The sequence below is a fragment of the Cebus imitator genome, unplaced genomic scaffold (assembly GCF_001604975.1).
Source record: "Cebus imitator isolate Cc_AM_T3 unplaced genomic scaffold, Cebus_imitator-1.0 Scaffold183, whole genome shotgun sequence".
Classification (NCBI taxonomy): domain Eukaryota; kingdom Metazoa; phylum Chordata; class Mammalia; order Primates; family Cebidae; genus Cebus; species Cebus imitator.
In genome coordinates, this window is record NW_016107498.1 from 94003 (window position 1) to 119776 (window position 25774).

Below are 25774 nucleotides of genomic sequence, written 5' to 3' on the forward strand. Positions count from 1 at the left end.
ATTGTACAAATCTTTCACCTCCTTGGTTAAGTTAATGCCTAGGTATTTTATTCTTTTTGACATTATTTAAGTGGAATTGTTTTTGTAATTTTCTTTTCACATCATTTATTGTTAGGATATAGAAATGTAACTGATTTTTGTGTGTTGACTTTGTGGCCTCCTAGTTTGCTGAATTCATTTATTAGATCTTATAGTATTTTGTGTGGAATCTTTAGGGTTTTCTACATGTAAGACCATATCATCTGCAAAGAGAGATAATTTCGCTTCTTCCTTTCCAACTTGAGAGCCTTTTCTTTTTCTTGAATAATTTCTTTTGCTAGAACTTCCAGTACTATGCTGAATACAAGTGGTGAAAGGAGGCAGGTTTGCCTTGTTCCTGACCTTAAAGAGAAAGCTTTCATTCTTTGACCATTAAGTACGATATTTACTCTGGGCCTCTCATATATATGGCCTTCATTGTGTTAAGATAATTTCCTTCTATTCCTATTTTGATGAGAGTTTTAAATCAGGAAACAGTATTAAATTTAATCAAATGCTTTTATGCATCTATTGTGATATCATGTGATTTTTTGCCTTCATTCTGTTAACGTGGTGTATCACATAAACCGTTTTTTGTATGTTGAACTCTCCTTGTATCCCAGGGGTAAATCTACTTAGTTATGGTGTTTGACCATTTTACTGTGCTGTTGAATTCAGTTGATTGTATTTTGTTGAGGATTTTTGAATCTATATTCATCAGGGATATTGACCTATAGTTTTCTTTTCTTGTGATGTCTTTGTCTGGCTTTAGTAATAGGGTAATGCTGGCCTCATAAAATTTATTTGTAAGTGTTTACTTCTCTTCAATTTTTTGAAAGAGTTTGAGGAGGGCTAATGTTAAATCTTTAAATGTTTGGTATAATGAATCAGTGAAGCTATTTGGTCCTAGGCTTTTCTTGTTGGAAGCTTTTTGATTATTGAGTCAATCTCTTTACTAGTTATAGGTCTTTTCCTTTTCCTTTTTTTTTTTTTTTTTTTTTTGGTTAGTCCTGGCAGATTTTATGTTTTTAGGAAATTGTCTGTTTTATTGAGGGTGTTCAATTTGTCAGTACAATTGTTCATAATACTCTCTTAAATTGCCCCCCCAACCCCCACCCCGTGGAACTGGTACTAATGTCCCCACTTTCTCTTTTGATATTAATAATTTGAGTTTATTTTTTTTTCTTGCCTATCTACCTAAAAGTTAGTCGGTCTTTTCAAAGAACCAACTTTTGGATTCATTGATTTTTCTCTATTTTTTTTAACTATTTTTTTTAGTCTTTGTTTTGTTTATCTCTGTTCTAATTTTTTCCCTCTTCCTTCTGCTAGCTTTCATTTTAGTATTTTCTCATCTAGTTTCTTAAGTAGTAAAGTTAGGTTGTTGATTTGAGATCTTTTTTTTCTTAATGTAAGCTTTTATAGCTATACATTTCTCCCTTAGCACTGCATCTCGTGAGTTTTGATATGTTGTATTTTCATTTTTATTCATTTCTAAGTTTTTTTTTTTTTTAATTTATATTTTGTTCTTATACTTTAAGTTCTGGGGTACATGTGCAGAATGTGTAGGTTTGTTACATAGTTATACATGTGCCATGGTGGTTTACTGCATCCATCATCCTGTCGTCTATATTAGGTATTTCTCCTGATGCTATCCCTCCCCCAACCCCCACCCCTGAACAGGCCCCAGTATGTGATGTTCCCCTCCCAGTGTCCATGTGTTCTCATTGTTCAACTCTCATTTATGAGTGAGAGCACGCAGTGTTTGCTTTTCTGTTCTTGCGTTATTTTGCTGAGAATGATGGTTTCCAGCTTCATCCATGTCCCTGCAAAGGACATGAACTCATCCTTTTTTGTGGCTACATAGTATTCCATGGTGTATATGTGCCACATTTTCTTTATCCAGTCTAAGTATTTTCTTCCTTTCTTTTTTTAATATATATTTTATTGCAGTTTAGGTTCTTGGGTTCATGTGCATATCATGCAGGATTGCTGCACAGGTACATACATGGCAATGCAGTTTGCTGCTTCCATCTCCCCAACACCTATATCTGGCATTTCTCCGCGTGTTATCCCTACCCGTGCTGTCCCTCCCCTATTCCCCACCAACAGACCCCAGCTTGTGATGCTCCCCTTCCTGTGTCCATGTATTCTCATTGTTCAACTCTCATTTATGAGTGAGAACATGCACTGTTTGTTTTTCTGTTCTTGTGTTATTTTGCTGAGAATGATAGCTTCCAGCCTCATCCATGTCCCTACAAAGGACACGTACTCATCATTTTTTTATGGCTGCAGAGTATTCCATGGTGTATATGTGCCACATTTTCCTTGTCCAGCAGTCTAAATATTTTCTAATTTTCCTCATGATTTCTTCTTTGGGCCATTGGTTGTTTAAGAGTGTGTTGCTTAAATTCCACAATTTTGTGAACTTTCCAGTTTTACTTCTGTTATTGATGTTTAAGTACTTTCTGTTGTGATCAGAAAAGATACTTTGTATAATATATATCTTTTAAAATTTATTGAGAAAACTTGTGGCCTAACATATGGTCTTTCTTGGAAAATGTCCTGTGTGCACTTGAGAAGAATATATATGCTGTTGTTATTGCCTAGAGTGTTTTAACATATTTTTGTTAGGTGTAGTTCATCTGTTGTATTCTCTATTTTCTTTCTTCTCTTCTGTCTTATTGTTCTATCTATTATTGACAAGCGAGGTATTAAAGTCTCCAACTATTATTGTCCTGCTCTCTTTTGGTTACTATTTACATGGAATATCTTTCCCGTCCTTTCACTTTCAATCTATATATGTCTTTGGATCTAAAGTGAGTCTCTTGTAGATAACATATGGTTGAATTACATTTTTAATCTAGTCTACCAATCTCTGTCTTTGTTGGAAAGTTTAAACTATTTGCATTTAAATTACATTTAAAATAATTACTGATAAGAAAGGACTTACCTGTCATTTTTGTTTGTTTGTTTTTTATATGCCTATGGCCTTTTTGTGCCTCATTTCCTGCATTACTAATTTCGTGTTTATTTTTCTGTAGTTGAATGTTTAAATTTATTTCTCATTTTCTTTTGTATATATCCTGGAGATATTTTCTTTGTGGTTATTATTACATTTAACATCCTTAAGTTATTCTAATTTGAATTTATACCAGCTTAACTTCATAATGTACAACTCTGCCCCTTTTATAGCTCCATCTGCACTCCTTTCAGCTGCTGATGTCACAAAATTACATCTTTATACATTGTATGCCCAATAATATGAATTAATAATTCTTTTAAATGCATTAGTCTCTTAAATTGTGTTGAAAACAAAACGTGTAGTTACATATCAAAGTTACAATAAGACTAACTTTTAGACTAATAATTGTTTTTATTAATATATTAATCTCTTAAATCATGTAGAAAACCAAATTGCAGTTACAAGCTGTTATAATAATGATATGTTTTATAATTGCTCATGGATTTATCTTTATTGAGATTTTTTTCCATTTATTTATTTTATTGCATTTTAGGTTTTGGGGTACATGTGAAGAACATGCAAGATTGTTGCATAGGTACACACATGGGAGTGTGATTTGCTGCCTTCCTTTCCATCACCTACATCTGGCATCTCTCCCCCTGCTATCTCTCCCCAACTCCCCACCCCCGACCGTCCCTCCCCTATTTTCCCCCAACTGACCCCAGTATGTAGTGCTCCCCTCCCTGTGTCCATGTGTTCTCATTGTTCAACACCCGCCTGTGAGTGAGAACATGCGGTGTTTGATCTTCTGCTCTTCTGTCAGTTTGCTGAGAATGATGGTTTCCAGGTTCATCCATGTCCCTACAAAGGACACAAATTCATCGTTTTTGATGGATGCATAATATTCCATGGTGTATATGTGCCACATCTTCCCTGTCCAGTCTATCATCGATGGGCATTTGGGTTGGTTCCAGGTCTTTGCTATTGTAAACAGTGCTGCAATGAACATTCGTGTGCACGTGTCCTTATAGTAGAATGATGTATAATCCTTTGGATATATACTCAGTAATGGGATTGCTGGGTCAAATGGAATTTCTATTTCTAGGTCCTTGAGGAATCGCCACACTGTCTTCCACAATGGTTGAACTAATTTACACTCCCACCAACAGTGTAAAAGTGTTCCTATTTCTCCACATCCTCTCCAGCATCTGTTGTCTCTAGATTTTTATGTCTTTATACAGCTTTATGCTAGTGTCTTTTCATTTCACCATGCAGGACTTCCTTGAGCATTTCAGTCAGGGAAGGTCTAGTGGTAATGAGCTCATTGAACTTTTGTTTATCTGAGAATATCTTAATTTTTCTCTCAATTTCAATGGACATTTTGTCAGATATAGGGGTTTTGGTTGACAGTTTTTTCTCTTTTAGGACTTTCAGTATATTGGCTTACTGCCTTCTGACTTCCAGTTGCTGAGGAGAAATCTGTTTATGATCTTATTAAGGATCCTTTGTATGTGACTAGTTGCCTTTCTCTTTCTGCTTTTGAGATTTTCTTTTTGTCTTTGTTTTCTGACAGTTCATTTATCTGTCTTGGTGCAGGTCACTTTGAGTTCATCCTACTTGAAGTTCATTGAGCTTTCTGGATGTTTATGTATTTCATCAAATTTGGGATGTTTTCAGTCATTGTTTCTTTAGATAGTCTGTCTGCTCCTTTCTTTCTCTCTTTTCATTCTAGAGCTCCACAATGCATATGTTGCTCTGCTTGTTGTTATCCCACAGGTCCCTTAGACTCTATTCACTTTTCTTCAATCCTTTTTCTTTATATTTCTCAGCCTCAGTAATTTCTGTGGTCTTTTCTTGTTGATTTTTTTTGTTTGTTTTGTTTTGTTTTGCCTACTCAAATTTGCCTTTGAATCACTGTAGTGAAATTTTTATTTCTGTTATTTTAATTTTCAGCTCCAGAATTTCTTTTTTGTTGTTGTTGTTTGTTTCTTTCTAGGCTTTCTATCTCTTTATTGATATTTCCATTTTGTTCAGATATTGCTTTCTTGACTTTCTTTACATCTTTCTTTAGTTCTTTGAGCATCTGTAAGACAATTATTGTGATGTCTTTGTCTCAGAGACCTGCCATCAAATCTTCTTTAGGGATAGTTTCTATTGATTTATTATTTTCTTTTGAATGAGCTATACTTTCCTGTTTCTTTGTATGCTTTGTTATTTTTTGTTGCTGTTGTGGAAAACTGGACATTTGAATCTAATAATATAGCAACTCTGGAAATGAGATTTTCTCCCTTTCTTAGGGTTTTCTGATTTAAAAAAAAAATTGCTTAGCTATCTGTGTGTCAAGGATCAGCCTGAGATGTAAACTTATGGTCTTCTCAGGTCTTTTCTGGATCTGCAGCTTTCCCTGGGCTCATGTGGTCACTTTGTAATTTTCCTCATATATGTAGTTGCTTTCAAATCTTAGTCCTTAATGTCTGGCCCCAAAGGGGGAAAAAGAAAAAGATGAAGAGGAAGGAAGAAAGGATGCTGGCCCTTTAAATTCCCTGGATGTCACTTCAGCTGAGGCTGAGGGGCCTGCAGCAATGTGGGGAGATGCAACAATAATGGTCACCTGCCCTTTGGTACCTCTGTGACCAGAAGCAACAATCAGAGCATAGATCCTGATATTTGGAGAACAAGGTTATTTTTGCCTACCCTGGCTCATCCAAGTTATGTGCAAGCTGTTCCAAGAACATTTGCGCCTGTGTCTGTCATGGGACTGGGAGTGGGAGATGAATAGCTGCTGCTGTGCTAAGAGCTGAAATTAATCACAATTTACTGTCCAAGCCTTCCCTTGGAAGTTTCAAGCCTTTAGTAGACTCTAGAATTCCAAAATAGTTTCATCAGATAGATTCTGCCAGTGCAATTGCTGTCTAGGTGGTTCCTGGTGCTTACCACTGTGCCATCTTTCCAGAATCCTCTCAAATCCTTGCTCGTAAGCACTATATTATATTACATTTTTAATAAGATGTGATAAGGTGCTTTCTCTCAGAGATCTGATAGCTTTATTGAGGAAACAGACATACATATAAATACTTATAACAAATAATAATAAGGGATATTAAAGTAGTGCAAGTGGGAAGTGAGAATTATCTGTGTGAGGACAGTAACAGTGGAGATAGAGAAGGATTATATTCTAGATAGATTTAGATGAAAAATGTGGCTCGACTTAAAATTGATGCAGGGCAATTTCCTAATTACTTAGTAATTCATTCAAGATCTCTTTCTTCCTTGAACTGGTAAAAAGTGAGCAGTGTTCAATATAACAAATTTGCATTTATGTAAAGAAAGATTTTCTGCAATTTGAAGGCATGTCATGAAAGCACTCCTACTTGGAGACCTGACTTTAAAAGCTTGGAACATCTTCTCAGATTCATAGAATAGCAAGTTATGGTCAAACTGTGCTTTGCCTAATGTGAAATAGTGGTAAATATCTGCTGGAATTAGTTCATGATGATGGAGGCTAGGATTCTGCATCCTGTAATTAGTTTTTCAGCTTTGATTACTGATAGGATACTTGAAATTGAAATCATAATTCTTTCTTAATAACTATAAGGTTCTGCATTTGGAAGTCAGTAACAAAGAGGCCTATGTTTAACATTTTGTGGCCTCTTTATCACACAGCTAGGTTTCTGAAGGCAGTGTAGTTTATATTACTTTTCCTTTTCTTTATATAACATTGATTTTTTAAATAACTAAAATTTTCAGAGTGCAAATAAATGAAAAGGGATTATATGCTTAGATCTGAACATATTGGGAGGTGAGAGAAAATGTGCAAAATACTTAGATTGTTTTTCAAAAAAGTATGAAAATTTTATTTCCTAGCCAAAGATATAGTCAAGTACAATGTGTTTTATCTGAAAGCCTCAGTAGCATGACAAAAATTTACAGAATAATTATTGTTGAGTTTGTCCAAAAGTGCATGTTTATGAGTGGAGACGGAATTCCATACTTTTCAATGTGCCTAGACCTCTCTGCTTTTACTTGTCAGATGCTCTTTTCTAATGCTGGCTAGTCTTTATACAATACTATTATTAATAATATAGTGGAAAAATTGACTATAAATTGATTGTTAATATTAAATTTTGGTAATCTAAAAATCAAATCTTTCTCTCAGTAGGGCCTAAAGAACTGACTTGAAATTTAACTTTAGTCACCTAGAGGTCTGTTTTTTTTTTCTTGAGTAGCTTAATGCATCACTATAATATTTCCTAGATTCCTGTCCAATTCAATATATGGAATGATTAAATTGTAGTCATACTAGTTCTGAGCATATAGGCAAGAAGAAAAGTTGTTAAACATCTTGCTGTGTGTGAGCAGTCCGAGGGCAGGCAGACACCATGCACCTTGACCACCTATTATGAAGCTTTTTGCTGCCGTGTCAAGTGAAAGCGAGTTAATTGGGTGAAGCTGTGGAGCATGTTAGGGGCCTGGTAAAGGGTTGCTATCTGACAGCTGAATGTCAGCAGAAGCCAGTCAAGTGTGGCTGAGAGACAGAGACCTGTCACAAAGTTCCCACAGACCGGAACACAGTTAGGAAGCTGAAATATGGTTCCGTCTCACTTTCTCCCTCATTGAATCCAAGCACCTTAAAAGATTTTACACTGTATGTGTCAACTCTTGTTCTCTAAGCTGTTTCCCCCAACTGTCCTGCATTCAAATGATTGAACAAAAGATGCTAATGTTTAGCAAAGTGAATGTAAATTCCCTCTTTTCCCCTTTTTTGCCCAAGCAGATAGACATTCAACTCAAAGGAAACTTTGAAGGTTTACATCAAACAATTAGATTTACTCAAAATTTAGCTTATAATAGAATCTTTTTCCCAAGAGAGTATGAAAATTGGCAAAGCAGTAGAATAAGCAATGCATTTTCCTCTGATATAGAAAATCAGGCTTTAGGGAGCTAGGATTCCTGTTTGAATGTCTTGAGAATGGACACTGGCCAAGATAACTTTCCTCTTATCTTTTGTCATAGGCTTCTTTCTTTCTAGTGGTCTAAGGTAAAATGCAATAATTACAGCCACCAGAAGGTCAATAAAGATTAACACAGAAAAGAACAGCAAGTTCCCTTCTGAAACTTCAGACACTTTGAAAGGAGGAATTGAAGAAAGTTGGAATTAAAGAAAATGAAGTTAAACTCTGTGAAATGAACATATTTGCAGAAAGAGGAGTTTAATATTAAAAGATGCCCTATACACTTTCTTTAGAATATGGACTAGAATAAGTCCATTAACTCACTCATCCATTTCTTCATTCATTCCACAAGAGGAAGGTATATAGAGTACCTGCCCTGTACCTGTCACTGTGCAGGCCACTGTAATATAGAAACAAGCAAACAAAATAACCTGTGGCTTCAAGGAATGAACACTCTAACCCAGCACTATTCATTAGAACTTACTGTGATGATAGAAATATGGCTTTGGGGCACTTGGAATATAGATAGTGTGACTGAGGAACTGAACTTTAATCTTTAATTTAATTTTATATTAAATTTTAATTAAGGTAAGTTAAATAGTGACATGTGGCTACCATATTGAATAATGCAGGTCTAAGCAAACATAAGACCATGATACTGTGCTGTTATAAAAGTGTTTAGGGGATGTTATAATAACACAGAGGTGGGGTATTATATTATATTGTGCAAGGTGACAGACAGCAGGGAAAGTTTGGGGGAAAGGTGATACCTGAGGTAAGCCTTGACAAACAGAGGAGTTAATCTGATGAAGGACCTTCCTTCTAAATAGAAAGGGCAGCATGCAAAAGTGGCTCCAAGATAGGAGAAAGCAGAGCATGCTTCAGGATCAGCATTTTGATTAGTACTGGAGAGCAAAGCTGTTTTATGAGATATTACTTTAATGCGATTGTAGTGTCCAAGAAGACTACCAGTCAAGTTATCCAAGAGGTCATAACAGAAGGTGTCACAAATTAATATATTGAAATCACATGGTTTGTTGAATTAATTAAGCACACAGTAAAAAGCAAGAAGAGATGCAGCAGGGAGCAAGCAGAGGGAAGGACCATAACCTGAATTCTTGGTTATGCAGTGTTCATGTGCCCTGTCTCTCTCTGCTGCATCAGCCTCTTCACTTTCTGTGAGGTTATGAGGATCAGGGTTGAGGTTTGGAACAGGAGCCTTGGAAGACTGAAGGTGCCTGAAGCCACTTACACACACTTGCTATCTAGGAGAGATGCAGGGACAAACATGCCTGGCCAGTGGCTATAATTTGCTACTGAGGCTACTGAATAGTTTGTGTTTTATCTGCAGTTATAGGGCCAATTTAAGAATGACATTAACTAGAGGTGGCATATCTCTACCTTATGATGTGGCCTTTCCATCCATTTCTATCTATAAAAGTAAGATGTCTTACCATATGGATTTTGCCTATGTCCCACACACTACTTGCTGATTCATTATCTGTGCTTATTAATATTTCTTAAAAGTTTCATCTTTCCTATTTTTCTCATCTATAATTACAAATTTGAATATTTTTGAATAACAAGCAAATATACAATAAAGAAGAGATGAAGTAGTAAATATCAAAGTCTGAAGAGATGGCTTGTTTACAAAAATTAAAAGTACATTTACGTCAGAGAAAGTGAAGAGACAAATAACTGATGAAAAATACTTAGCAAAGAGCTTTGAAACCTATGTCAAAATTATTATCTAGTGGACAACCTACTCCAAGCACAGACTACATTTCAAACAAGTCTAGGCCTTTTTGAAAAACCTGTGTGCAGATTCTAAAGAGTTAATTTAAATGAGGGCTCTGGCAGCTGGGGAAGGACTAGTGGAGATTTTATGGGCAGGCACCCAGAGGAGGAGATGTGAAGTGGAGAGAACGAACTAATACCTTTCTTTCGTGCGGGCCTAGGGACTGGCATCTGTTCTCCTAGGAAAAGGGCCTACAGGTAGAAGCTAAAGAAATGTTTTGTGACAGACACTGCAAGACACTGGGTTTCAGAGTTGTCACAGTTTTCAGATGACAGAAAGAGAAGGATGGGCACCCCAAATTTTTATTAGCCTAGCAACAAAATTTTTATTAGCTTAGTTACACCTATGGCCTAGCGAGCCCTCTAATACATTGAAGGTAGGCCTTGATAGAGGGATTGCAGACACCAAGCAGCTCTTGATGGGGAGTTTACAGGGGTGTTTGAAGCTTGTATGAGCAGGACAGGGAAGGTCCAGGGTAACTTGACTCGCTTAGGACTTTGTATCCACAGAATAATGAGGATGGGAAACTTCCAGTGCTATTGTGCATCAAAGCTTATCCTATAAAAGTAGCAATTATGTGGTTTCATAGTATCTCAACAGATTATAATTTAAGGAGAACTGGATCAGGATGAAGATTAGTTAAGGTCTAATAAATAATCTTCCAAACAGGGAATTTTTATTTGGTTAATTCACTGTTGTATTCCAGTACCTGGAACAGTATTTGGCACATCATAGGCATTCCATAGATTTTTTCTGACAAAATAAATGAATAGAGCTAATTTAGGATACTAAGAGGGGATATGGATTTAGATATATATGTATTATGCAAGCATAGGGAAAATTTATCATATGGAATTGATAATGTAGGGAGTTGATTCCTGAAATATAGCCTAGGGGTATATTATTTTGGAATTGTGTGTTTGCTGTATTTTACTGTTACATAAGATTTTCTCCCTAGGGATGGATTTGGTTTGAGATGGCTGGAAATGGTGTGGTTATATCAGAAATAACATTCCTGACTATCATGTAAAGAAAATGTCATTGCCAGCAAAGTGATTTGTTTTAGAACATGTGCCCCAGTGCTTGTGATTTGAAGGCATTCCGCAGATACAACCCCCAGATCACATGATTTGTCTTACATCTGAAGTGCCTTTCTCTCCCTAAGAAATAGACTACATTCTTTTAACTGAAGATAGCCAGTCCCTCCAGAAAGGCCCTGCTATGGAATTGTTCAAAGGATCCACCGCCCTGGGGAATATAGAACTTATACCATGGTCAGTGGGGAAATAAAGACAGTTTGCAGCATTCCATGAAGCATTGCTAAGGATTTTAGGTGTGATATAATGGAGCAATGAAGGAACATGGCCTAAAACTGCAGTGGAAAGGAGGGGCAGGCAAAAAAAATGGGTTTCAAATTGTAAAATGAGAATTTAATGCTAAAGTTGCTGAGATGTGTGATTGACAGATACTTATATTGTTAGAAAGGTTTAGGAAAGTCATTTCTTTCAAACTACTTGAAATTCTAAATGATTCTTTCCTTCCTCTGCTCTTCTTTACTTGAGTGCCTGCTCAGTAATTCCACTCCTTGAAAAACATATTGCTATGAGGTCTAAGTTTATAGCTTCCAGATTATTACTAAAATTTTGACATTGAATAAAAAAGTTTATAACTTTAAGAGGAAATTCTTCAGTAATGAAATAGTGGTCAGAAAACTTTTGCCTAATAGTTCCCAGAGAGAGTGTGACATATGTACATTTTGACCACAGAAGTCGTAATTTGGCAGCTGGAAGTGCTATTGGGAGTAAAATGAAGTCACACAAGTTGTAAGTAGCCACTCTGCATAAGGAGTTGCATTTGTGCAGAGTAGAGGAACAAGTTACTCAGTGTCATTATTTGTGTAGGTGTTTACTCAATGTAAAATTATAAATATGACTTAGGTAACTGAAAACATTGAAATGAGTGTTCTTTGCTAGATCAAAATCTTTTCAAAACATGCAAAACACTTATTTGAAGATTTATCCTCTGCGACCTTTAACCAATTACATTTTTATTTTGACCACACATTTCAGAGCCATAACTATACTAAAATATATAGATGTATTTCAATATATATAAATATATACAATTTCATTTTTAATAAAGGGTTTTCAGTTATAAAAGTAAAACATGCTTATTATAGGTAATTTGGAAAAATACAAATCCTAATCCTAACTCAGAGAACAGAGAAAAAAACCCCAAACAATTCCAATACCACAAAACAAGCACCATATATAATTACATGTACTGCTTTTTCATGACATAGTCTAGCCCTAGGGTCAGCAAAGTATAGCCTGTGGGCCAAACCTACATGCCACCTGTTTTTGTATGGCCTGTGAGCTAAGAATGGTTTTAATGTTTTAAATAGTTACTGGAAAAAAAGCAAAAGAATAATAATAGATCATGATACATAAAATTTATGTGAAATTCAGACTTGACTGTCCATAAATAAAGTTATATTGGAACTCAGCCATGCTAATTCATTTGCATATCCTTTATGGCTGCTTGTATGATACAACAGCAGTGACTAATGCTTGCAACAGAAAACATAATAGCCTACAAAGCATGAAATACCTACTCTCTAGCTCTTTACAAAGGTCTGACCTTTGGTTAGACCCAAGCATTTGTCCATGTTATCCAAAAATTTGTGACTGTAAATTTTATAGCTACATAATTTTCTACCACATAACTATAGCTTACTTAACGATGCTTCTGGGTGAATATGAGATTATTTCCAATTTTTGTCTGTTATTATTAATATAAAGAACCTAATCATAAATGTAATTGTTGGTTCAAAAGGCATTAACCATTTAAGACAGTTGCCCAATTATAGATCTAATGGCTCTATCAATTTATACAGTTACTAGCAATTTATGAATGCCCGCTTCACAATGTTTTCACTTTTATTAACATAGCATAATTTTTAACATTTAATTTTTATCAGCAATAAATATTTTATTTCTCATTTCTGATTACTTATAGGGGTTACTATTTTTTCCCATTTGTTACTTAGCTGTAATTCTGCTTTTGTGAACTACCAGGTCATAACTTTCTCTCATGATTCAAATAATTTTAAGGATAAAAAAATATGGAAAGAAAAATTTAACCTTTCAGACCTTATTTTTCTACCCAAACTCTAATTTAGTTCTTTTCTCCAAAGATTATTTTCTTTTGATTATGTTTTCATTTTGACCACACATTTCAGAGCCGTAATTATACTAAAAATATATAGATGTATTTCAATATGTAAAAATATATACAGTTTCACTTTTAATAAAGGGTTTTTAGTTATAAATGTAAAACATTTTGATTTCTTGTGATTCTTTTTTTCAGAAAAAATCTGGATAGATATGCATGTATGTGTGTTTATGCTTATTTTGATATATATATATTAATATTTATATATGTATATGTATGCATAAACACATGTATACATTTTGAACTTTCTCTTATCACTTGGATATATTTCTATGTCAGCCTTCACATATTTACATCATTTTTAAATCATTGTATTATATGGTTGTGTCATACTTCACTTAAATAGGCCTCTGTTGATGGACCTCTGGTTTCATTTTTTAAACGTTTTGTTTTTCTGTCTAAAAATGATTCAGTGAACATACCTGTATGCTCACCTTGGTGAACTCTTTTGAGTGTAGCCATAGAAGAAATGCCTAGCAGTAGAATTGCTGGGTCAAAGGAAGATATATTTAAAATTTTGTCATCCAGAAAGGTTGCACCAGTTTACATCCCTAACTACATGGCATAAGTTTGCCTGATTCCCTCTTCTCAACAGTGGAGATCATCAGACTAAGTTTTTCCCATCTGATATATGAAAAGTAATCTTTAATTGGGATGTATTGTATTGTATTTCTTTATGACTAAAGTTTAGCACCTTTTCATGTGTTTCTTGATTATTATACTACTCTCTCCCCCAATCAGACATCCAATTTGCATATGAGGCACAGGTTGGCAGTGATTTCCTGATACCTGTTTTTTTTCTTTCTTGGTAATAGAGCCTCTGAATGTTACCTGGGCTGCTCAGGAAACAGACAAACAAACTACATTTCTGAGACTCTCTCAAAGCTAAATTAGGCATATGACATAAGTTCTAGTCAATGAGGTGTAAGTAAAAGTGTAAATTTTAGGAAGTGTCTTTAAACGGAAGCAGTGCCTTCTTCTTTGCTCCATCCTCCTTTCTTCTGGCTAGAACGCAGACATACTAGCTGGAACTTGAGCAGCCATTTTTGACCATGAGGTAAAAGCCACATACTGGGCTATGGAGCCCAAGATAGAAGTAGCCTGGATTCTTGATAACTTTATATAGCCCTATCAGAGGGAAATAAACTTTTATGTTATTTAAGCCAATGACATTTAGAGTTTTCTCTTACAAATGAACTTAGTCTTAATAAATATGCTACCCTCATTCTATTTTCTAATTACATTATTTTAAGTGATTTGCATTCTTGTATGGGGATTATATGTGTTGCACATATTTTTACCAGTTTGTCATTTCAGATTTTCAGGAGTGTTTTTCTATATAGTATGCTTGTTTTTATTTATTTGATTTTTGTATCTTTTTATATATTTGTATGCATAAACATATTTACATTTCTAATTCTTTCTGAATTGTTTGGGAGTGTATGTTTCTAAGACAGGAGCAAAATGCTTCCTTTGCATTTTCTGGCCATTTCTGCCACTATCTATCAGTTATGTCCAGATTGGCAGGACAGCAACAGACTGCAAGCACAGGGTATGGAGAGCACTAGGAAGAGAAAGAACAAAAGCCACTTGGGAGAATTTTTCAACTCTTTTTCTAACCTTAACCACATCAGGAAATCTAAACATCCTGGAGAAGAAAATGGGACTTATTGTCTTGTCAGACACAAGATATCTTGAAGTAATTTAAAATTAAAGTTTAAATGTTCTTGTGTAATTAATTATATTTATTTATTTATTTTTGAGATGGAGCCTTGCTCTTGACACCTAGGCTGGAGTGCAATGGCACGATCTCAGCTTACTGCACCTCCTCCTCCTGGGTTCAAAGGATTCTCCTGCCTTAGCCTCCTGAGTAGCTGGGATTGCGAGTGTCCACCAGCACGCCCAGCAAATATTTTGTATTTTTAAGCAGAGACGGGGTTTCACTATGTTGGTCAAGCTGGTCTTGAACTTCTGATTTCAGGTAATCTGCCAGCCTTGGCCTCCCAAAGTTCTGGGATTACATGCATGAGCCACCACGCCTAACCTTAAATGTTCTAGTATAATTTAACAACTCAGTGCCTATTTTTTTTCTTTGACTATAACAACATATAAGCTCCTTCAATGAAAGGGCTATAACTTTCATTTTTGTGTAAGTTCCATAAGATCTATGTATTTACTCCAATAAGTACCATAGTCATTCAAATGTTGGACCACAATAAAATATGCTATCAAAATATAAACATTTATTTTAGCCTCTAGCACAACCTGTGTACTTTTATTTTCTAGTTTCAGAGAGGTTATTTGAACCCTTATTTTGTTGATGAAATGCCTCTAGATATAAAATAAGCCAGAGGCTATATCTTCTTTGGGTGACATGCTAGGGTAGTGGTCAAGCGTATAAATAGGAGAGTCAGAGGAACCAACAGACACATCTCTTTCTACCATTACCAAGCTGTGCAACCTGTGGCAATTTATTCTGCTCTTCTGAGCCCTAGTCTCTTCAACTATAGAATGAAGGTAATTGTAGTGCTTTCTGATCAAGTTACCATGAGAATTCAGCTAATGCCTGTAAAACTAAATCTAGCACAGTGCCTGACATAATACTCAATACATGTTAGCTATAATTGTAAAGTTGGAATTTATTTCACTTGAGAAGAGTAAAAAGAGAAGTGAAGAAGAGGAGCTACTCTATGCTATGCGTCTTTGTGTATGTTATTCTATTTAATCCTCATAAAAGTCCTGTGAGGGATTATTCTTCCTCCTTTACAGATAAGGGTACAAGCTCACACAGGTTAAATAACCTGTCAAGGATCGCGTAATTAGTAAATGGCAGAATGAAGTTTAGAACCTTAGTTCTCTCTACCTTCAAAGCCCATATTCTTTCCATTATTCTTTGCTAAATCTAATTGGGACATAATCTGTATATGTGCGAAATAACAAAATAGTGATAAAACACCAAAACCATGAAGTAATAATATGAGTCATTTGTTCATTCCCTCATTTATCATTTAGGAATTTTATTTAGTCCCAGATGTTCTGTTAAGTGCTAGGGGTACAAAGTCATGGTTCCATCACACTAAGTACTGAGAGTTTTATAGGGAAAATATAAGAACATACAAATTAGTGAAAAAATAGTAAAATAAATGCTCATGAAGGAATGTAAAAATGAGATTGGATGTTACAGTTAGCTGTGGTTGGGGAAGGATGGGAAGAGGACCCAGAAAAGGCTTATGAAAGAGGCAGATCTTGACTGGAGTTTGAAATGTGGAGGACTCACCCAACAAACAGCAGAAGTGGACAGACTGCAGGGCAGTGTGAAATGTGGAATGTCCTATTTAGGGACTCAAGTTCCATGCACCTGGCTTGCACAGTACAAGTGAGGAAATGGTAGGCGAGGCTGGACAGGACAGCCAAGAGCAAGGGCATGGTTATAGGGAAGCATGAAGAATCAAAACCATTGATCCAATCAATCCTCCACATCAAACAAGTAGCCAAGGCTGAATTAGAACCAAATAGAATGCTGAATGTCTGCCTGAGGACAGAGTTGTTGTGGTATGAATCAAGTTTTTTGCTAATATCTCTACCTCTTTTTTTCTGATTTGTTTCTACCTCTATGATTGTCCTTTTCAAATCTGTAAGTACACAGGGCTCTTAGGGTGTTTCCTAATGCAACTTCTTTGCATCGTTCTGTTAACTGACATTTCTTCCCATGCCTTGATGTCAGTAAGATAGTCAAACTAGTCTGTACTAAGGTTTAATGACTTATAGGGAGAAGAATAGATAAAATATTCCTATAGGCTTGTAATTGGAGCTAAAAGAATTGGTAGCTACTGTATGAGGAATAAATATTGGATGGCATGATAGCAGGTGTGTGTGTGTGTGTGTATTTACATGCACATGTGTATATATGTGTGTATATATTTATAAGGTGAATGTATATGTTTTTGAGTATATATATCTCAGATACAAAATTGAGTATTCCACAAGAGAAAACTATGTGATTATTGCCAACTCTGACTGTCGGTATAAACTACAGTGTCTTTATGAGACCAGCATGATGACTGGAAAATTGACAGGTAGAATTTGGTGGACTAACCTGAAGTATTTAGAAGAAAGAAAACTTTGTGACACCTAGTACAGGTATTGATCGACTTACGACCTATGCAACTTATGACCATTCGACTTTACGACCACAATTGCTAGCCACGACTGCTCCATTGTAGATTTTTGGAAACACTACAACATTTTGGTGTTTATCAAGAATATCGCTACTGCCTGGGAGGCTGTGACGACAAAGTGCATGAATGGCATCTGGAAAAATTGTGTTAAGCGCTATGTTAATGATTTTGACGGATTTGACAGTGAATATGAACTTGAAACGATTCGAGAAAAAATAGTAAACCTCGCTAAAGACCCTTCTTTGGAATGTGAAATGGAAGATGTTGAAGAGTTGCTAGACAGAGAATCCGGAGAACTTGCAAATGAAGAGCTAATCGAACTGGAAGAAGAAAGAGTGGAGGAAGAAGAAAGAAGAGAAGCAGAGAAAGAAGAGGAGGAGCCAGAAAAAAAGTTCACCACTAAGGGATTATCAGACGGTTTATCTTTACTGAATAAGCTTCTTATACATTTCGAAGCAGTGGACCCAAACATTGAACAATTTGCAAGGATTGAACGGATGGCACACGATGTGTTTCATAGGTATCGTGAAATTTATGAAGAAAAAAAAGAAACATACAATTCAGACACAGCTCACCAGGTTTATGAAAAAATCAACTCTGGTAACCCCAACTGCTGCCTCAGATGACGACATCAACGATCCGCAGCCAAGCACCAGTGCCCAATAAAATGTTTCGTACATGTTTATATATTTTGATATGTTTTGCAATTGGGAAAATGTTTCCTATGGTATTTTTTACACCTGTATTTTGTATTTTTGTATGCACCTGTATCTTGTAATTTTGTATGTTTTGCAAATATTAAACCAGTTGTACTGGTAATGAAGTGTTTTACTTAAACCTGACGAATATAAAAATAAGAAACAAAATGGTGTAGAGATGATACAAATGGCATAAAATGAACAAAGGAAATTATGATATATAACAATAATGAAAGAAAATTATGATAAAATATGACTTAAAGATTTTTATAACATCATTTCACAGTACTATACATATAGCCTACTCAACTTATGACCAAATCATGTTACGACCAGTCTGTTGGAACCAATCGTGGTCGTAAGTCGATCAATACCTGTATTGAGACTCTAGTGGCAAAAGTACGTTAGGAAGCAAAGTAGAAATGACAAGGGAGCCTCCCTGTAAGACCCTCTTATGGGTGTTTTGATTTCTTCATCTGTTTGTGTGGAGCTGTGCAGGCTACTTAAAAGCAGTCAGTAATTTACAGGGGTTAAAACATCATCATGGAGATTGAAGTAATGAAAAGTGTACTATAGAGTTTAATTAAATAAAGCCACATCATTTAAATTGTGGCTTATCTTGTTACCTATTTGGCTTTTATTTTATAATGATGTGCAGTGTGCAATATGTATTCTTTCCCCTTAAGAATGGTCTGTCTATATCCTCTCAAGTATATTTGGGAAACTGATTTTTGGGTTAATGTCACTCAAAAAAGTTAGGGTAAATAGTATATGATGTCACACATGGAATTATGGCAGACCTGTAGAATTTCAGAGCTGGAAAGAGCCCAACCCTTCATTTGGATGGACTAATTTACCTGTCCCAAATGACCCAGTCAGATTGTAAAAGATCTGTGAGGAGAAACTAGTCTGCTTATCTTCAGTCTAGTGTTCTTTTCATCACACTATGTGCTTAGCATAATCTCCATGCAATACTACTGAGGCTTACTAAATCACATTTTTCCTTACTTTTTATAATACTAAATTCTAGAAGACTTAACTTGAGCATAAATGTTACACAGGAGACAAATGGCTTAGTTTCAGAAGCCTTGGTTGGCAAAAAGGCTTCGGCTTATAGACAATTTATTGGGTGTTTATTTTATTATTAGACTAATGCTTTATTTTTGTTTGAAAAACATTTGTAGAAAATTAAGGTATTAAAGCCTTTAAAAATGGCTATTGGATGTGTCCAATTACTGTATTTCATAAGATTTTTTAAATGTAGAAATTTAGTAGACACATTTTGTATTGTGAATATGTATTTAGCTGATGGACTATAGCAGTTCAAATAGAATCATTTACAGCTTATTGAGTAAATAAAAGTGCTTCCATAAAGATTCACACGACACCTAGCTTTTATTTCAGGTAACTAATTTCCGTTTGAAAAACTGCCTAAATTTAGATTTACGTAAGAGACAGAATACCTCAGCAGTTTTAAAAGTAGTTTATATGACCATGGGCTTTACAGATTTAAAATATAACGTCAGGTGGTGAATACTAACTTTAAATGTTCTCTGACAAAAAATTATTTAACTGTCTTTTACTCTCTGTGTTACATTAAAATAGTACAAAATTGTTACATATTTCTGGATATTATTCTGGATATTTGTAAAAAAGAAAACTAGTCCATATTTACTTGTTATTTTAACATTACATTCTCAAATCAAAATTTCACCAGAATTGTTGCTGGCTTCTTTTTAAGCTACTGAGTGACTTAAAATCAGACTTTACCTCATTTCATGAAAAAAGCTATTTTTCTAGCAGTACAGCAGATGATCCCAGCAGCAAAAGCAGTCATTTGTTTTCCTTCATACAATAGTATCTCTGTTTACTTTCTAGAGGCTATCTTTTGGGGGGTACTAGACTTTAAGGAAATATCTCTCTCTTTCTTTTTTTTTTTTTTTTTTTTAATTTTTTTTTTTTTTTTTTTTTTTTTTTTTTTTTTTTAAATCTCTGGAGATTTTAGGTTATTTTCCATGTTTAGGACACAAGGTTAGAAGATAGTGTGCAAAAAGCGAGACCAGTTTGAAATACTAGGGAAATCACACCCTATTTCAAGGTTATTTAGTCAAAAAATGTTATATTAGATGAAAGGGTGCTTTCAGACAACATAGTGGAAAGTAGACATATTAGAAAAAGTAGGATGAAAAAAGGCAAAACAGGGGCCTCTTTGTAGGGTACTAAGATCTGTAGAATATTAAAAAGAAATGAGCAGTTAGTGGAGACTCTCCCTAAAGGACTGCCTTCCTAACTTTGTAATGTGTTAGCTTGATGGATTCACAAGAACAAAAAGGGATTTAAGTACAGCATACAGGTTTGAGTAAATTACGAATATCACTAATATTGACAAAACAGGAGTGGTTGGTCAATTTGGCATAGTTACCTTTCTCTAAAACATCAAGAAGAATATACCCCCAGTGGATAGCTGACCTTCCTTGGACTGATTCTGCACACCCCTCTATTTTCCAAACATAGTTTTCTTAGACCAGAACTTGGAGTATAAAGATGTATCAAAACAAACTTTTGAAGCATTTCCTGACAATATTCTGTTATAATAAAGAGTCCTATGGCTATAACTAGGTTTATTAAGAAGAAAATCAGGCACCACCATTTCTTGCTTTTCCAGCATTCCCCTAACCCCCAGGTCTGGCAGAATGAGAAGTGAGTAGACAGCACTGTAATGTTTATAGCTGCAAAGTCAATCCAGTAATGACCCTGTTAATTCAGACGCATCACTGGGGGAAAAATCAGAAAAAATGATTCTAGCAGCAGAAAAAAGGCAGGCATCTACACCTCTAGCCTCTGATGCAATGAGATGCCTCTGTTCAGGTTCTGAACTGACATGATCAGGCCCAGCATTAAGGGTCTGCAAGCAAAACCTCATTAATACTACTAATCAGGGTCAACACATGATTTTGGAAGTTCTTTTCCTTCCATTGGGAAACCTTGTCCCTCATAGCACTATTTCAAGTGACCATTTTAGGTGTTTTCTAACTTCCAGCATAAAAAGAGATGATTTCCATCAGCTATAGGCCTGCAGTAGAGTATGAAGAAATCAAAAGAACAAAGATCAAAGAAAATTGCTGAACTAGGTGTTAGATGCAGATATTGATTTTTTTCCAGTTGTAGTTTTTAAAAAATCCACAAAAATGGTAACACATACAACAGTTGAATTTCTAATACTTTCCTAAAGCCGGTGATAGCTTGCCTCTTGTTTTTACATGTAGAAACAGTTTTGTATAACATGGCATAATAAAGCAGACCTTATAGTTTAAATTATTTTGTTATCAAAACTGTAAGAGGATCTACTAAAATTTTTTTTTTTTTTTTTTTTTTAGAAAGCAACCCTGCAATATAGAGTATGAATTTTAGTGGACATACTTATAGCCAGACTTGGTTATGTCAGCAACATTTATTTTCTGGAAATCTGGAAAATTATATCAAACAATTGATCACTATTTTCCTACCATCTTTAAATGTCTTAAAATAATACACACCTGCTTTACTGCTAAGACTTTCTTCACATTAAATATTAACTACTAGATACCACTGTCACTTAAGACTTAAATATGTAGCTTTATCAAAATGTTAATTCTGTTGTCCAGTATTTCATGATTATGTGGCATTTTTAAGTTTAATTCTCAACAGTTTCTGGATACCATCAGTGTTCTCAAATATATAACAAATTGTTTTCATTCCCTTATTTTGACGCGTGATTTCTAAATACTTATAATGGTCTTTGTCAAAATAGGGTAGTGTCACAGACATAAAGATGGAAACAGTAGACACTGAGCACCAGGGACTACTAGAGCAGGGAGAGTGGGAGAGGGTCAAAGAACCACCACTTGCGTACTGTGCTCACTACCTGGCTGAGGGGATCATTAGTACACCATACCTCAGTGACTTACCTGAGGAATTACCGTGTAACAAATCTACAAGTATGCCCCAAAACCTAAAATAATAAAGTTGAAAACAAAAAAAAAACAGGGTGGTGGCATTATTATTAAAGGTAAAGGTGAAAAGTTCTCACTAGAATTTTGTATCTCACTCAGTGTGCCATTTTCTAGAGGTCACTGGGATTGGCTTATTTTTCTTTGTGCTACTTTTGTCAAATAAGTAAAACAGATAGATTTTAAAAACATACATACTGATAGTTTCTAAGCAATCTAATCTTTCGTATTATATGGCACTTTTTATATAGCATAATGAAATAAATGCTAGCATCAGTTTCCGTAAATTGCCAGTGGACTGAAGTCAAGGTAAAAATCTCTTATTGTATTGACACTTTGATACAATAACTTTATTCAAAGTTTTATACAAAGTTTTAGTGTTTAGGCAAACTCCTGTTGTCTAGAAAAGTTCATAAAAGAGCAAATAAGGGATTCAATCACACTTGGAAAATAATTTACCATTTATATATTGTCATACAGATTATTGAAATAGTAATTGCTATCTCATTTTACATTATAATGATTATTAGTCTACTTGCCTGTTTATGGTTTTAGGCTCTGTTTGAGAGTTTTCAACTCTATGTTTATTATTTTTTTCTTTTGTATGTCACAGATAGGATCACGAGACCATTCAAATCTCTCCACTCCTTCAAGAGCTGCTCTTCCTGCTGACACAACTGGTGTTGGGGATTTCTTACCGTTGAAAGCTGAGCTTGATACAACTTACACTTTCTTAAAGGAGACATTTATAAATACTGTGCCCCATGCTCTGACATCATCTCACTCCTCTCCAGTGACTATGTCTGCTAATGCCAAAAGACCAACTCAGATTGGATTATGACTTCATGAAATTAAAAAATGAAGGAAGAGTTAACAGTACAATTAAAATGGTTTTGAATGGGGATTTTCTTATCAGTTGACTTTTGTTTCAGCAGAAGTGACAGTAGATTTAAAAAATTTGTGCTATATCTTGATGTATTCTGGTAGCTCTGTCTCCCTGAATAAGGAAATAGCCAACTTTTTTCTCTCCAAGTTTTATTTATTATCACAGTTGCTCATTTTTATGTAACATATTTTTAAATGTTAAGGAATGACACATTTTGGGTAATTTCCCTCAGACTTAAAAAAATCAATAAGCCATTTTAGTCTCTATCTATCAAAGTTGTTTCATACTTGTCTATTTTAAAGCAGGACTGCAATGCTTTAATAGGATTGAGAGAGCTATTTGAAATGTATGCCAATGATTCCTGTCATTTCATGGCAGCCCGGCCATGGTTCACTGAGCCCCCTCTTTTCTCTTGTCAGCTCAACTGAAGACAAGCATTTAGTTGCAAACTTTAAGCAGGTTGTGCAAAACAGAAATGATGTGACTGCTTCTCCTCCTGCACAATAATGTCACTCCTGGTCAATGTGAGAAGGTCAGGTTGCTCCTTGTAGAGCTACATGATACCACTTGCCCATTTGAACAAGTTAAGTTAACTGCTGAATCTGGTCCCTGCAGGCATTGAAAACTCATTCTTTTAGCAAGTCTGCATTTGATAAGAAAGTAGAGCAATTGTGCTGGAGGATTTCTGTGGTATGTTTAGGCACTTCATAAGGACAGTTCCCACACCAGGATAACAGGTAATATATTTAGTGTAAGCTGAAAAACTTCCAGGTAATGGCTGTTTTGACCTTCAAAATAGACTCCTTTTTTGTTTTTGTTGTTGGTAGGACCCAAGAGTGACGCCCATCTTTGATGCTGACAGAATTTAAAACAAGGCCATTGCCCTGCATTTTCTGCCTTGTAGCACACAAAAGTAAAATTGTATGTCAGGCCGAGATGTCGGGGAGCTGACAAGATGCCCCAGTGACATTTCAGCTAGAAAGAGCAAGTGTCTTGCAACCAAGTGGTCAAATATCAAATAATAGGTCAAGCAGGAAGGAGCTGAGTTCTAACCACAAAGAGGTTTCTGGTAACTTACTTGACAAGCTTTTGGGTGCTTTGTGGCTTGACAAAGTGATGTTCTGTTGGGTATCGCTAGACAGACTGTTCTTTATCGCCTTCAGAAGATCAGACATTGACATTGATTAAACTCTTTAACCCTTAAAGGTTAAATCCTTGCAGTTTGCATCATGGTAAGTGAAGAACAAAAGAATATTTGTAGTAAGAATTTGTTTTTGTATTAATCATTTAACTCCCTAGTGCTATTAACTTCTGATGTGAACTATAGCTTTTGACAAAGAGTTTTGATACAGAATATTTTTTCTATTATTTTTCATTATGGAGTCTTTCATTATGGATATATTAGAATTGAACAGAATGTATAATGGAAGCTTTTTCGTCTTATCTTTACAGTGACATTTGATTCAAATGTATCCAACTGCTGAGAATTTTTTCATTGGCCATGGTAAATAAGATTTTATACTAACTATTTGTTAGTAGCCAAATTAGCCAAGTGATTTATGCCATCTGAGGGAACACAGCAGTATTACAGTCACACAGTGTAACACATCCTGTTCTTATAATACTGAACTACTATAATTAGCTTTATATAAAACTTTAGAAAGCTTTCATGTGGAGTGAAATTATATCTTTAACCAAATTTCTCTTAACTCTTTCCTTGGAATTATTTTTAATATGACCTGTGTAACATGACCTGTATGAAATTCACTTACAAATGTATTATAACATAGAACACGTTATTTATTGTTTGGGTACAGATCATTTAATTCCTGCACATTTCAGAACACCTTTCTCTGCTGTTCCACACAATAATTAGGATATTGTTCATATAGAAATTGATAGTTTTTGAGTTCATGTAATATCATTGAGCTTTTACAATTCTCACTATAGAAAAACATTGTTACTATATGTAACCTCTATGTCTAAGTGTTTGTGTGTGTGTATACTTGTGTTGAATCTGTTTTCAGATCCTACTGATTTTAGAGGAACAAGTACCTTTTGAAATGTGCCTTGGAAAGGTCTTGGTCTTCTTGCCTTAATTTTATAATCTGTTAATGGGATAACTCCAAAAATAAATGTGTATGTGTCTCCATATATATGGATATCTGACTTTACAGGTACATTTTGTACAGTGAATTCTGAACCATAAATTCAAAAAGATTATTAAATCAAATCAAAGCATGTCACATTTATAAGCAACTAGATGCTAAAGGCCATAGAAACTGAAGGATGAACCTCTTGAGCAATCATTAGTATTCACTACCAAATATAGTAATATTTATACCATATGCTTTTTTCCCAGAAGTCAGACCCAGCAGGAGGAGAAGATTTAATGACATATCCTATGGAGATCTGAGAAACTCTAGACTGCTTCTAAGCACCTTAGTGACCAATTGCTGCATATTTGAGATCTCTGTTGTGTTGGAAAGGACAGTTGCTCTATCAGCTTCTTTATCTTTTTAAGAATGATGTATAGAGTAGACATATCTCAGGAGAATGGCTTCAAATATTTTTGTAGGAGAAAGGAAGTTTTACTTTACACTTCAGAATGTGGATTTTCTTACCAACCTTCTGTGATCTAGAAAAATACCTATATCATCCATCCTATTAATTCTTAAAGTTATTGTTCTGATACTTAAGTCACACTTCTTTATTGAGGGGGGTTGCCAACATTTTTAATACACATATTTTGAAATGACATAATACAAAAACAAAGAGGTTTAGGATTGCCAAAATTACCAGCTCAGTGATAATTTAATGAAATAAGCAAATAACCTTTTAAATAGTAGAATGATCACTTTAATTTAACAAATATCTGACTCTTTTTAAACTTGGTAACTACATTTAATATTTCACATTTGTGATATATACTATTATCGAATGTTTAATGAAATTATTACTATTTTCATGTTACTTTATTTACCAGGTGCCTGAATTCATTCTGTAGACCATACTGAATAATAGTTAAGTTGATCCTATTTCACTGTGCACTTAGTATT

General features: G+C 34.9%; 1 protein-coding gene across 1 annotated transcript in view; it reads left to right on the forward strand.

The window, feature by feature from the left end:
* The window catches only part of LOC108316166 (coiled-coil domain-containing protein 171-like), a 102856-nt gene extending 77991 nt beyond the window's left edge, over nucleotides 1–24865 (forward strand). The window contains exon 3 of the mRNA XM_017545925.2: nucleotides 22443–24865. Within this exon, the coding sequence (XP_017401414.1) occupies nucleotides 22443–22670 (228 nt within the window). The 3' untranslated portion in view covers nucleotides 22671–24865. The remainder of the gene's footprint in view (nucleotides 1–22442) is intronic.
* The last annotated feature ends 909 nt before the right edge of the window (nucleotides 24866–25774 follow it).